General features: G+C 44.7%; 1 protein-coding gene across 1 annotated transcript; it reads right to left on the bottom strand.

Moving 5' to 3' along the window:
- Positions 1–4,031: 4,031 nt before the first annotated feature.
- On the bottom strand, positions 4,032–11,871 carry chmp1b (charged multivesicular body protein 1B). Its single transcript, XM_060913391.1, has 8 exons — positions 11,704–11,871; positions 8,410–8,507; positions 8,162–8,308; positions 8,001–8,069; positions 6,049–6,156; positions 5,904–5,947; positions 5,505–5,577; positions 4,032–5,352 (listed from the first exon to the last, which is right to left on the bottom strand). Exons 1-8 carry the CDS (start codon positions 11,717–11,719, stop codon positions 5,308–5,310), a joined length of 600 nt encoding a protein of 199 aa, XP_060769374.1. The 5' UTR covers positions 11,720–11,871; the 3' UTR covers positions 4,032–5,307.
- Between the last annotated feature and the right edge of the window lie 3,593 nt (positions 11,872–15,464).

The following is a 15,464-nucleotide window of genomic DNA, read 5'->3' as shown; positions in this document are numbered from 1 at the left end:
GTGCTCTAATGTGTACATTTTTTCGGGGACACCCTGTATTTGAGGAAATGTCTTCCTCTCTTAGTAGGCCCAATATTCCTAGCCACATGTAATCAGAAATAAAACATGTTCACATATTTTCCACAATAGGATTTTAAAGGGCTGATGACTCTATGCAATTTCTTAAATAAACTATACAACATGGCAAACATGTTAGATTTCTGTTATAATTACGTGAAAAGAAGCTGTTGTTACGCAAATATCCAACTTTTAATTGCACAGCGCAAGAAAACTGGGTCCATGGCTCGTGGCCATGTTGTGACGTCAGCGGAAGAACACGCTGCGGTTCACTGGCTGTTCTACTCTGGTTCTACTCAATGGAAATGGCGCATGAAAACGCCGGTGAACTCTCTAGTGCTAGCTCTTCCTCTTCTGGAAGTCTAGAATTGTGTTGATCTCTTCCGAATAGAATCTATGATAGCCTACCCTCTTTACCCTTTGCCTCTCGTTGCTAGGCGGCAGTTACATGAAAGCCACAAGCTTTCACAAGCAAATACATGACTGATATCACGCCGACTTTATGATTACATTTATGATTATCATGTAGAATCTATAGCTCTACGTACCTTTATCTTATGTCGTTTCACAACACATGTTCTGACGGGAGGACTGTCTTTGGATCCGGCATAGCTACTAGTAGACCCCCTCCGGAATACTGGCAGTGTTGCCAGATTGGGAGGTTTCCCGCCCAGTTGGGCGGTTTCAAGTGCATTTTGGTGGGTTTTGAACATATTTTGGGCTGGAAAACTTCAGCGGTATCTAGCAACAGATACTGCTGACATTTTCCAGCCCAAAATATGTTCAAAACCCACCAAAATGCACTTGAAACCGCTCAACTGGGCGGGAAACCTCCCAATCTGGGAACACTGTGTAGGCACTGCTGATGGTAGTAACACACGTTTGTGCTGAACTGAACACCCAAGAGATTCTTTTAAGCTGGGAAGGGTGTCAAAACAATCCAAATCGAAGTGTTCAGAGCACAGGACGGATGTTGGTGAGGGCTCCCACTTGTCATGAGTGCGCCTGACTTGCTTCACCCACTTCGCATGCAGCTCGGGATCTCTGGGAAACTTGAATAAACTTACCCCATCCTTGTAGGTTTTGGAGCAAAAGCCGGCAACACAACGCCTAATGTATAATAATAATACTAATAATGACAAACTGAACACCTGTCGCATCAACAACAAACTGGTAAGTTAGGAGGAAGGTTCTTTCGCTGACGTCATATAGCTCCTCCTCCTCTTTCGTCTCCTGGGTGCTGCAGCCCCGTCAAATTTGCCCAAATAGCCGCGTTTTTTATCATAACTTGTAAAATAGGCGCCTTCGTGAATTAATATATGGATCATCGGGAATTACTTTTTATGTTATAAAACATCGCCAAAGATGTCAAAAACGTGTCATCAGCACTTTAATGACAAATGTATTCTAGCAGGGGGCCAGGGAACAACAGGAGGCTCCCAGTCCATCCCACCTGAGCAGGAAGAGGACCCCCAGCCGAGCGGATCCAGCGTCACTGTCACCTGCCCCCCTTCTCCACCGCCTGCCCCTGTCGCCGGGTCCACAGGCCGGGTGCTGACGCGCGCGGTCCTTGAGTCGCAGGGGGAAATTTTAAAGGGGATAGAGGCGATTAACGACAACCTCGAGGGAATCCACGAGGAATTGAAGGAACTGAATAACACATTAAAAGAATATTTTAAAAAATGAATGGTGTCCTGTGTCCCGTCTGTCCTTACCTTTTCACATTGTGGCTATTAAGCGCTGCCGGGTTTGTATGCCATGTCACTGTGGCACCTCGTTGTGAGGCCCAGGGTCTGGGTCCTCCGGCAGGTCTCGCTCCATTATTGGCACGCCGTGCCGCTGCGCCACATTGTGTAACACGCCACACACCGCGGTTGTGTCTGATTTGTACGCACTTGGAAATCGTTTCATATATTGATCTTGGTAATTATGTGATAAGGCTACCCCACGCAACATCAACTAATAATATTTCAGTCTGACACCTCGCGGCAAATGCGCGACGAAGATCTATTAAGCTAGCTGCAATGCATGGTCCTGCATGTGCATTCTTTAATTTAATTAATTAACCAATAGTCAATGGGAATATCATCGAAATGATATTGCTGGGGTTTCTCATTTCCCGTAATTACAATATGGAAGGGATGGTTGATGGATCTGTTGGCATTTACCCAACAGTCTCGCATTATGTGTCTCAACAATGTCGTATGACTGACATACATTTCAATTCACGCATCCTGATGTTCCGATGCATTTTTGGATGCCTCTTATCGCCATGTCATGACTCTTGACCGAGTAGGCCTAAATGTAGTTGCGTTGCTCTGCCTCTAAGTGTCGCCAAGTACCAAGATGCACCAGAAATGTGCGTACGCCAGCCATGAGGTTTGCGTAGAGTACCGCACTTTTCCACGCCAAGTCAATCTTTGTACATACGAATGTTTGCGCAGAAAGTGACGTACGTAGCTTTTTTGTGCGTACGCAAGCTTTGTACATGAGGCCCCAGGTCTCTGCTCATGAACACAAATTCAGAACAGGTGAAGCTCCTTCCCCCTCCACCCACAAGCCCACGCTCGACCACGCCCCTGCTTCCACAAGATGCGACACCACGTTCAAGAAGTTGATAAACTCAGAAACTTCCAAATGGGAACTTCTGACTTTCAAAAAACATCTGGTCACACAATCAACTCGGAAAACAACATGGACGCCCACAGTAACATCTTCACACTTTGTTGTTGGGGACCTGAGATTTCAAACAAAAAAATCCAACCTGACCATACATTCAAATAATATTTCTGAGTCGGAACTCTCATCTCATCCCATCACATTATCTGTAGCCGCTTTATCCTGTTCTACAGGGTCGCAGGCAAGCTGGAGCCTATCCCAGCTGACTACGGGCGAAAGGCGGGGTACACCCTGGACAAGTCGCCAGGTCATCACAGGGCTGACACATAGACACAGACAACCATTCACATCATTCCCAAATTTTGAACACCAAGACTGCAGCACTCTGACCATGAAGCCAGTCTGGAAGATTTGTGAAATTCACCTGTGACAAAATTGCTTCAGTGTTATTTGGTTTCTATATAATTTATTATTTTTATTAGGAATAGGATTTCTTACCGGGCGGCACGGTGGTGTAGTGGTTAGCGCTGTCGCCTCACAGCAAGAAAGTCTGGGTTCGAGCCCCGTGGCCGGCGAGGGCCTTTCTGTGCGGAGTTTGCATGTTCTCCCCGTGTCCGCGTGGGTTTCCTCCGGGTGCTCCGGTTTCCCCCACAGTCCAAAGACATGCAGGTTAGGTTAACTGGTGACTCTAAAATGACCGTAGGTGTGAATGTGAGTGTGAATGGTTGTCTGTGTCTATGTGTCGGCCCTGTGATGACCTGGCGACTTGTCCAGGGTGTACCCCGCCTTTCGCCCGTAGTCAGCTGGGATAGGCTCCAGCTTGCCTGCGACCCTGTAGAAGGATAAAGCGGCTACAGATAATGAGATGAGATGAGGATTTCGTACCTGAATGAGCAGATTTTATGTTCGGTTTCTGAGACGAGCACTTTTTAACTGATATTCTGATCCATGTGAATGTAATACGTTGTCAGAAGAAAATCATCATATGAAGTTATTCGTGACCTGAGGAGTCTTTTCATTTATACGTACTCAAGTTTTTATTTTAATGAGTGCTTTTACTTTGACTGGAGTCATTATGATCAACTAACAATACTTTTGAGTTTTTCTCCACATTTGACTGACGCTGAACCCAGTGGGCCAATCAGAATACTCGCTCTGCTGCCTCAGAGACAGAGCTCAGTGAAGATGAAGGATAAATTACAGCGATATAAAAGCAACATTATGGCGACAAGTTGAGCATCGTATTCTGAGTTACATCATCGTGTCCCTGAAGGTTCGGTTCTGGTCTCGGTGTGTTCGATCTGGCAGCGTAATGGAATTCAAACAAAATACACAGAACACAAGGGGAGGCAATAACCGTTATAAAATATTTATTTCGGCTCTTAATCTGTAGACAGCATTTTCCCAATAAACCCAAAAACAAAAATCCAGACATCTCATTTGGCTAACAAATAAGTGAAGAAATGAACATAAATAAATGCCTTAAAGCTTCCTTATCTTCTTTAACTGTGCAGGAAATCCCGATTATTGTCCAACACAACAACAACACTAGTGATGAACAGGGTGTTCATTTTATTTGTTGATTTCGATCCGTGTAAATTTACATAAAAAAAAAAAAAAAAAAAAAAGAACATTCAGCATAACTTTAGCTGTGGTCTTGAGTTATGACACTGTCTGGAGAACTTTACATTGTTTATAAAACACTTATACTCATGTTACGATGTTCTGTCATGTAAATTAAGCTCCGATTCATCATTTCTGCTCACGATCTCTGCTTTAACAGTGCTCAATTTCACCAGAAACACTGAAATCAACTTTGGCACCACCTAGAAGTCTATCACAATCTAGTCAACGTGATCAAACATCCTGGTGACTTCTGATATTTCAGGCTTTTTTTTTTTTTTTTAATCTAGAAATTCATCATGCTTCACTGGGACTTGTCCTTCAGTGTCATTTGACGCGAGTGTGACTTCAAACCAAACGCTTGTCTCGGAATTACAGTTAAACGAGCTCAATTAAAAAGACTTTAGAATAACTCCATGAATTGGGGGGAGGGGAATCAAGTTACAAGTGCAGCGTCACTGTTAGCATTTATTACAGCGTTATAAATCAAGACCATGAAAGCGTTCTTGAATCGACACACAGAACAATACAAGAGTCGTGTAAATATACACACACACATACATGTTTCCATCATAGTGTTTGGATTAGGCGGTTTATTGGTGGCCTCTGTGTCCAGCAGTCCGAGGAAAAGAAAGCAAAGCTGACATGCTGAGTAATGAATAAAATCCACGAGCGAGCAGCGAGTATCAGGTGAAATGACGGCGCCGGGACTTCAGTCAGTTTCTTTTCTCAAGTTTGTGGTGAAAGTACGAGAAAGAAATGGTGTAGTCTGCAGAACAAAGCTGTGTATTAGACACACTCCACTACACACTCCTCCTCGGGCCACCAAGTGACTTACAGCCGGGGAGAGCGGACGAGGGCGTGTGGAAATCCGGACCGGACATGTTCTGAGCAGCAGATCTTCCAGACATCAGAGAGCCACGAACATGGAGCATGAAGATGATTATAATGATGGCACACACACACACACACACACACACACACACACACACACACACATCAATCCACTCAGACCTGATCTCGGAGTTTAGCCAGCCTCTGAGAGAGTTCATCCTGGAGAGAGAGAAACAGAAAATAATGGAATAAGAAAGAGGACGAGAAAGACAGAGGTTATAGTGTAACGGTGTATTGTGATATCTAACAAAAGCATTTGCATGTACACACTACAATACTGTGTGTGTGTGTGTGTGTGTGTGTGTTCTTACCTGTTCTGTAGATGCCACACTGCTGGCCAATGTTCCTGTCTGTCCCTGCGGAAGTTCCATGTTGAGATCCAACCTAAACACACACAGTTATGGTTTGCAGTGGTCATGATATACATTTCTCTCTCTGTGTCTGTTTATATACTAGTGGGGACCAAATGTCCCCACAAGGATAGTAAAATGACAATTTTGGCCTTGTGGGGACATTTGGATGGTACCCATCAGGAAACTGCTGGGTTTTTTTTTTTAAACAAAAAGTCAAAAAGATTCCTTTTCATGACTGAGGTTCCAGTGAGATGCAGGCACAGCATTAATTAACTGCAATAATAATGATGTCCGTGGAAGGTCCTCACAGGGATAGTGAAACAAACGTGTGTGTGTGTGTGTGTTACACTTTCTCACCCAGCTTCATCTGCCATCTCCTGCATCAGACTGTCCACCTGGTTCTGAAATAAAATAAAACGCACTACATCAGAACACAGCTGTGTGTTCCACAAGACACCATGACAGTAGTGACTCAGTGTGCGCGTGTGTGTGTGTGCGTTACCTGTGGAGTTGTAAGTGTTGTCGTGCTGCTCATGGTGTCCTCCATCTGTTGCGTCTGAACATCCAGAGTTTCAAACTGGCGCTCGAATTTGTCCATCAAAGCTGAAATCTGACCAATCAGAAGACACCATGACACTGTCACTGGGACGGAACCAATACAAATCACGGAAACCTTGCTGTGTGATATCGTGACTCGATGTGACCCATGAGAAAAGGACAATTACACCAAGAGTGAGATCCAGACAGTAAGACACAATAGAAATACTACAGGATTGGACCAATAAGAACATGCCATGATTAGTCCGAAACTTGGATCTGACCTATCGACCCTTTCGCAGTAAACGTCATTCATACGTAAGAGGAAATTACGCACGCAGCCTGGACTCAAAAAAGACTCGGCGACGGTCAGACTGCCTTTTGGCGATGGTAGAGAGGAGAAGAAATATTTGGAAGAAATGCCTAGTTGTTGTGTTGTCGGGTGTCAGAATCGTAGCAGTGATGGGGTTAAAATGTACAGAATTCCAGCAGGATCTCACCCATTCCAAAAAAATCGCCGACGTCTATGACTACAAGCCATCAAATGTGTAGACTGGGATGAAAGGACCATCAAAAATGTGCGGGTTTGCAGCGCCCACTTCATCACAGGTAAGATCAGGCTATTTATTAAATCTTTCTTTTTTATTCTTTCTAGTCTTCGTTTATTGATGTAGCAAAATACTTTGGTAACGTTTGTCTGATTAGCTGGGTCATAGTTACACAATGTAATGAATATTGTTAGCATGTTAACTTAGCTTTGCATGCAATTTTGTTTGTAGGAGAGGTCTCGCTTGACTCAAGCAGTCCAGATTTTGTGCCATCATTATTTGTGTATGCCGAAAATCACAATTTTAAAGCAAGGATGGAAAGGTAAAATTGTGTGCCCTCACTCTAAATGCCAACTTACGTTGACTGCTCTAACCTAGGTCCCGCCCCGTTCAGTTTCATTTCTGCTCTCTGCCTCTCGCTTTTTACGCAGCTCTGATTTCTCTTAGCTGCACTCTTTACACTATCATTCCTTTCATGCCATTACCTCCTGCAAATTGCTGTTTAGTGTTGGTATTTGCTGTTGTAGCTAAAGCCACATTGCCATCACATCACTGGCAGAATTTGATTAAAACAAAATGAATATGAATGTCCCATTGTTAATCAAGTTGTAGTCTCGCTGTAACCAGAATGTTGATGGCAGGCTACTTTTGTAAATAGTTTTTTTTTTTTTTTTGAGTTTGACATTTTTTGTAAATAGTATGCCTGCCTTCAGGTATCAGAGGAAAACTTACTAACATCGTCCGTCCACTCTTTAATTAAATACGGATCCGGTAGGCGATGTCCACTTGTTAGAGTTAACTTATTTATGTAGCATTCTCGATCTTGTAACGACAATTGTTTTGCACAATCTGACAGCTCATAATGCCGGTCTGTGGGCAGCGCCATTGTTTCTGAGTCCAGGCTGCGCATGCATCCTAGCAACGGTCGGTTTGTTTACAAACATGCGAAGGGGTCTACAGAGAAGGTGATGTGATTAAATTCTGACCAATGAGGACGCGACATAATTAGTCAGAAATCCGACTACTGAAACATCAGGACAATAACAAAGCTGACCAACAGGAAGGAGGCATGATTTGACCAATTACATGGCAACAATGACACGATTACACCAAGACTGACATCCCAACCAATGAGAACACAGGAAACTTTTGCGATGCTATAACTGGAGTTGACATAAGGATTTAACACAATTACAACAAAAACGGCATTGATCAATAAGAAAGGGACGGCGAGATCCGATGGATTACAAATGTTTATAATGAAACTAATCTGACCAATGAGAAAGCAGAAATCTACACGATGATGTCATGACTGTATTTGACCAATGAGGCTGCCACATGAGATCTGACCAATGAGCTTGCGCCTCACCTTCTCCAGGTTCATGCTCTTCAGGGTCGAATCCATCCCCTTCACCACTCCTGCCATGGATTTAGTGACCTGTGGAAGGGTCAAAGGTCATTATTTTCAGATCTACCCCCCCAAAAAACATGTTTTTCCTCTGTCTTGTCTCTTGTAAGAGACCCGTGTACCTTGTTCATGGTGACAGCGGTCTGCACTCTTGCTGCTACAGCATCCACCCTCGCGCTCATTCTCAGAAAGTTCACAGATTGATTCTTCTGTCTGATGGCGTTCTCGGCGTGGATCCGTGCCACCTCCATGTTACCCTTCTGAATCGCCTGGGCAACAACACACAAAAACATGATCCAGGGTTCCCGTGGTTCTGCAGAGCCAGTGTTAAACCACAGCGATCACCCCACTGTGTGATCACTCAACTCACCTTTTTCACTTTGGCCTTCTCTGCTTTCTCTTCCTTGTCACATTTTTTTGAGCTTCGTTGCAACTCTTTGGCTGCAAACTTCAGGTTAAATAAATTCTCTGTGGTCAGTAGTTAAGGACTAAAACTAAGAGGAAAGGTGATGTGTCTGACGTCACTGTTCATGGATTCATCCACATCCATGTGAGCTGCGCACCAAACCGCACACCCGTTTTCTAACTTGGATACTCAGCCAATGTTAAGAACCCTAAAGAACCCCTGCTAGAACTTCCTTCTCAGAATTCCATGAGCTGTTATTCTGACCACTGATGAAGACCGTGACAATTCCGTTCATGGTAATTCAGTTTGGTTGTTATTTGACACAACTAGCCAAGCAGCTACCTGATCATCTATCTAGTGCTGTCCATCATTAAGTGAAGGAGTTTAAAAAAAATGCATTCATTCAGTTTGTCACCATTTGTTATAAGTTTCATTGGCGACTGTGAAGTTGTTCTTTCGACGTGATGGATAAAACTGCCTTCATGCACTCGTTCCGTCACCACAACAACCTGTCGTTGATTATTTTCCGAGAACAGAATGACACTGAGGGGCGGCACGGTGGTGTAGTGGTTAGCACTGTCACCTCACAGCAAGAAGGTCCGGGTTCGAGCCCCGTGGCCGGCGAGGGCCTTTCTGTGTGGAGTTTGCATGTTCTCCCCGTGTCCGCGTGGGTTTCCTCCGGGTGCTCCGGTTTCCCCCACAGTCCAAAGACATGCAGGTTAGGTTAACTGGTGACTCTAAATTGACCGTAGGTGTGAATGTGAGTGTGAATGGTTGTCTGTGTCTATTGCTGTGTTCACATATATACCGGTACCATAGTGGTATAACTGTATCAATACAAAGTATACCAGTACAATTTAGTGCATCTGTCCACACTAGCGAGAAATGTTTGCGGTTTTCTTTCACGGTAATTGAAACGCGCGTGCGCGAAATGTTTCCGTGGTTACCGAGTAACTTTCTTCCGAGAATATGGCGGATGAAACAACGTGTGTGTGCTTTTTGTTGTCAATGTACAGTCTGTATTTCTGGTGGTCATTTATTCAGTCGAATCGTATAAAACACGCGAGGCAGTTGAGAAAGAAACAAAAAAAACGAATCTCCGTCCTTCAACGTTTTATTCAGCGAAGATTGAGGTGTGACTTTGTGCATTATATTTGTATCGATACAGAACCGCTTCATCTGTCCACACTACAGAGAAGCGCTACAGTACCGATACTGTACTGGTACGAAACCCATACATTTGTGGGTTTCGTACCAATACAGTTATACCGCTACAGTACCGGTATAGTTGCTAGTGTGGACAGGTGTTGCGGTACGAAAGTAGTATCGTATCGGTACAAAATCCCTAGTGTGGACAGGGTATACGGTATGTGTCAGCCCTGTGACGACCTGGTGACTTGTCCAGGGTGTACCCCGCCTTTTGCCCATAGTCAGCTGGGATAGGATCCAGCTTGCCTGCGACCCTGTAGAACAGGATAAAGCGGCTAGAGATAATGAGATGAGAATGACAGTGTTTTATTCTTTCTGGGTTATGTTTTAAACCCCCCCATGATAAAACACTCCAGTATTCCTGGAAATGAAGTGAACAGTAAGAAAGCTAGCTAGCAGGTAGCTCTTGAAGCCTTGATAAAGGACAATGTAGAGCTCCAGGGTCAGCAGAAATGACAATAACATCAGAAATATCAACATTTCACTTGGATGTGGTGGTATTTTAGGAAGAAAATAAAGTAGGAAAAACAAAATGGCTCAAATTTCACTGTGATTACAACCGTTCGTGCTGGAGCGGTGCGCTGTGTTCAAACTCACTCCCGGTGTTTACGGGATTTCCACACGAACACTTCACTCCTTTTTATTAGTAATTTGCAAACACATTTGAGGAAAAATTTAACCTTGCTTATGTTTTATTTTTAAGCGCCTATATCTTCTGGTTGCCTAGCAACACTGCTGAATCATTTTAACGTCAAGGCTATTGAGTGTTCAAGTTTCCGGTGTCACGGTCTGAATTTACCAGGTAAATTTAAACTGTAGCAGCCACGGTCTAACCGTACCACAGTATAAATTTACCAACTTGGTATAATTAGACTGCTGTCACTGGGCCTAGTCAGAATTTACCAGCCCAATATGATAGCAGATTTATGATCATACTTGATCCACAAATAAATTATTTTCACTTTATCTTGATGAATGAATGAATGAATGACTCGTGTTTTAGTTCCAGTTTATGCACCAAGTAGGCTGATCAGGAGCAGCCAGCAGCCAGGAATGATGAACTTTATCTTCATGAATATTGATTTGTTTAAGTAGCTATATCCAGTTTGTAGGAAGAAGGCAAGTTGGGTCATCTTTCTTTTGAAAATGGCGACTCGCTGGTCTTGTGCCTCTTTGGACTGTGTGTTTTGCTGATCTTCATTTTGTGGCTGGGAAATGATTGTTTCCTCATCCATATTCAACAGCTCGTCTACTGACAATCAAATCTCACAAGTGTAGCCATAATTCGCGTTTAATCAGTCCGCTCGGTACAAAATCGCAGCAAGAAATGGTAACTTTTGACTTCCCGGAAGTTGACCGACGGGGAAAAAAATCGGTCTGCGCATGCGCATGGTAAATTTATACCAGCGCCGATCAGCCCGGGACACCGGGTTGAAAACACAAATTCCTGAGTCACCTGATCGCACCATTATCATTTCTCCAGCCAGAGCTATTCTGAAAACCGGAAATGACGCATTTATTTCAACGCCCAAAACATACACACATATTTAGCTGGTCATTCAGCAGTAATTTAAACGAAACTGAAGGCGAAAACTGAACTAACCTGTATTTCAGCCTCAGGTAAACAAGACGTCATAGAAACACACCTGTCTCGTAAATTTATCCTCAACCTAAATACTGGTACATACCGGAAGTGCTTTTCTGTACCGTATATCCTGGACAATAAAAACAAGCAGTGTGGGGATGCTAAGATGACAATTCTTTTTTAACGCTGATAAACAAGCCACCAGTCACACGTGAAGGGAAAGAGTTTCAATTTCATCTGAAATTATCGACAGTCAACAAACCACCGCTCGAACGGAATGAGAGGATGAGAGGAGAGTAGAGTAGATGAGAGGAAAGGAGAGATGAGAATGTCTGCGTTCCAAACCGGGCATCAAAACTAACCGCGTCATGCCGGGACACTGAGACACTGCCGCTCCGTGTCGCGCGCTCACCTCCCAGGCCCCAAAGACTTTCACCACAAACCCGAAAATAAAAGAAGGATACGCTCCATGTTCGGCATGATGGCTCCCCGGTTCTACTGGACTCTCCACACAGACGAACTTCTTTATCACACACTTGATTTCTTCTGCTTTTTCGCCTCAGGTTCGTCAGAAAGCACCGCTCGCGCTCACTTCCGCGTCCGCGATAAAAACAACTGGAATGGCGTCACGATCACGTGGTGAGAGCAGCCGACGTGATGACGTCACTGGCAGACGTGGGGGATTTCCAACACCATCCCGGAAACAATTTCTCATCTCATCTCATTATCTCTAGCCGCTTTATCCTGTTCTACAGGGTCGCAGGCGAGCTGGAGCCTATCCCAGCTGACTACGGGTGAAAGGCGGGGTTCACCCTGGACAAGTCGCCAGGTCATCACAGGGCTGACACATAGACACAGACAACCATTCACACTCACATTCACACCTACGCTCAATTTAGAGTCACCAGTTAACCTAACCTGCATGTCTTTGGACTGTGGGGGAAACCGGAGCACCCGGAGGAAACCCACGCGGACACGGGGAGAACATGCAAACTCCACACAGAAAGGCCCTCGCCGGCCACGGGGCTCGAACCCAGGACCTTCTTGCTGTGAGGCGACAGCGCTAACCACTACACCACCGTGCCGCCACAATTTGGCTCAATCCTGACTAAAATAATAATGAATACTGATTATACAGTACCAGTCAAAAGTTTGGAAACACCTTCAAATTCGATGTTTTTATTTTTTCCTACATTGTAAATTAATACTGAAGTCATCCAGACTGCAGCAACACGTAAGGAATCATTCAGATTAGATTAGATTAGATTAGATTAGATTCACTTTATTCATCCCACATCGGGGAAATTCACATGTTACAGTAGCAAGAAAACTGTCAAACAGATAACAAATAAAACTGAAATAAAAATTAGACAAACAAATTAAATACAGAGGGCTATTTGCATTATCTACCGTGAAAAAGTATAGAAAAACTGCCTGACTGAGAGGCTCAGAAAAATTGCACATTAGAGGTAGACTCTGTGGGCGGCACGGTGGTGTAGCGGTTAGCACTGTCGCCTCACAGCAAGAAGGTCCGGGTTCGAGCCCCGTGGCCGGCGAGGGCCTTTCTGTGTGGAGTTTGCATGTTCTCCCCGTGTCCGCGTGGGTTTCCTCCGGGTGCTCCGGTTTCCCCCACAGTCCAAAGACATGCAGGTTAGGTTAACTGGTGACTCTAAATTGACCGTAGGTGTGAATGTGAGTGTGAATGGTTGTCTGTGTCTATGTGTCAGCCCTGTGATGACCTGGTGACTTGTCCAGGGTGAACCCTGCCTTTCGCCCGTAGTCAGCTGGGATAGGATCCAGCTCGCCTGCGACCCTGTAGAAGGATAAAGCTGCTAGAGATAATGAGATGAGGTAGACTCTGTACACACATATCTCATCTCATCTCATTATCTCTAGCCGCTTTATCCTGTTCGACAGGGTCGCAGGCAAGCTGGAGCCTATCCCAGCTGACTACGGGTGAAAGGCGGGGTTCACCCTGGACAAGTCGCCAGGTCATCACAGGGCTGACACATAGACACAGACAACCATTCACACTCACATTCACACCTACGCTCAATTTAGAGTCACCAGTTAACCTAACCTGCATGTCTTTGGACTGTGGGGGAAACCGGAGCACCCGGAGGAAACCCACGCGGACACGGGGAGAACATGCAAACTCCACACAGAAAGGCCCTCGCCGGCCACGGGGCTCGAACCCAGGACCTTCTTGCTGTGAGGCGACAGCGCTAACCACTACACCACCGTGCCGCCACAATTTGGCTCAATCCTGACTAAAATAATAATGAATACTGATTATACAGTACCAGTCAAAAGTTTGGAAACACCTTCAAATTCGATGTTTTTATTTTTTCCTACATTGTAAATTAATACTGAAGTCATCCAGACTGCAGCAACACGTAAGGAATCATTCAGATTAGATTAGATTAGATTAGATTAGATTCACTTTATTCATCCCACATCGGGGAAATTCACATGTTACAGTAGCAAGAAAACTGTCAAACAGATAACAAATAAAACTGAAATAAAAATTAGACAAACAAATTAAATACAGAGGGCTATTTGCATTATCTACCGTGAAAAAGTATAGAAAAACTGCCTGACTGAGAGGCTCAGAAAAATTGCACATTAGAGGTAGACTCTGTGGGCGGCACGGTGGTGTAGCGGTTAGCACTGTCGCCTCACAGCAAGAAGGTCCGGGTTCGAGCCCCGTGGCCGGCGAGGGCCTTTCTGTGTGGAGTTTGCATGTTCTCCCCGTGTCCGCGTGGGTTTCCTCCGGGTGCTCCGGTTTCCCCCACAGTCCAAAGACATGCAGGTTAGGTTAACTGGTGACTCTAAATTGACCGTAGGTGTGAATGTGAGTGTGAATGGTTGTCTGTGTCTATGTGTCAGCCCTGTGATGACCTGGTGACTTGTCCAGGGTGAACCCTGCCTTTCGCCCGTAGTCAGCTGGGATAGGATCCAGCTCGCCTGCGACCCTGTAGAAGGATAAAGCTGCTAGAGATAATGAGATGAGGTAGACTCTGTACACACATATCTCATCTCATCTCATTATCTCTAGCCGCTTTATCCTGTTCGACAGGGTCGCAGGCAAGCTGGAGCCTATCCCAGCTGACTACGGGTGAAAGGCGGGGTTCACCCTGGACAAGTCGCCAGGTCATCACAGGGCTGACACATAGACACAGACAACCATTCACACTCACATTCACACCTACGCTCAATTTAGAGTCACCAGTTAACCTAACCTGCATGTCTTTGGACTGTGGGGGAAACCGGAGCACCCGGAGGAAACCCACGCGGACACGGGGAGAACATGCAAACTCCGCACAGAAAGGCCCTCGCCGGCCCCGGGGCTCGAACCCAGGACCTTCTTGCTGTGAGGCGACAGCGCTAACCACTACACCACTGTGCCGCCTGTACACACATATATACATAAATAATATTTATATAAGTATGCATAAAAATAGTTTAAGGCCTATATAATATAAATTGATGCACATAATAATTGCATCGATGAGAGATGGCAGAGGTAGTAGTGGTGAAGTAGTGCAAATTAAACAACAAACAGGTTATTGGTGCTGCGTTACAAGTTGTGGGTGTTATACAGTCTGACAGCAGCAGGTATGAATGACCTGCGGTATCTCTCCTTCTTACACCGTGGGTGTAGCAGTCTACGACTAAAAGAGCTGCTTAAAGCCCCCACAGCCTCATGTAGGGGGTGAGAGGGGTTATCCATGCTTGAGTTCAGCTTGGCTAACATCCTCCTCTCACCCACCTCCTCAATGGAGTCCAGAGGACAGTCCAAGACTGTTTAGTAAACTTTAACATGTTAATCAAACCAAAATATGTTTTAGATTCTTCAAAGTAGGCACCTTTTGCTTTTGATTACAGCTTTGCACACTCCTGACATTCTCTCAACCAGCTTCATGAGGTAATCACTCAAAATGGTTTTCCAACAGTCTTGAAGGAGTTCCCAGAGGTGCTGAGCACTTGTTGGCTGCTTTGCCTTCACTCTGCAGTCCAACTCATCCCAAACTTTTTCGGACTGACTGACCTTCATTTCTTAAAGTAATGATGGACTGTCGTTTTTCTTTACTTAGTTGAGTAGCTCTTGGCATAATATGGATTAGAACAGTACTCAAATAGGGCCATTCACTGTATACCAACTCTACCTCTTCACAACACAACTGATGGTCTCAAATACATTAAGAAATTCAAGAAATTAACT

This window comes from Neoarius graeffei, chromosome 28, assembly GCF_027579695.1.
Source record: "Neoarius graeffei isolate fNeoGra1 chromosome 28, fNeoGra1.pri, whole genome shotgun sequence".
Classification (NCBI taxonomy): Eukaryota; Metazoa; Chordata; class Actinopteri; order Siluriformes; family Ariidae; genus Neoarius; species Neoarius graeffei.
This window is presented reverse-complemented; position numbering and strand designations above follow the sequence as displayed.

Coding starts and splice junctions, on each gene's coding strand:
- chmp1b (XM_060913391.1), bottom strand. Junction 6,157..8,000: donor AGAGCATGAACCTGGAGAAG/GTGAGGCGCAAG, acceptor CTGATTGGTCAG/ATTTCAGCTTTGATGGACAA. Junction 5,578..5,903: donor GAGATGGCAGATGAAGCTGG/GTGAGAAAGTGT, acceptor GTGTGTGTTTAG/GTTGGATCTCAACATGGAAC.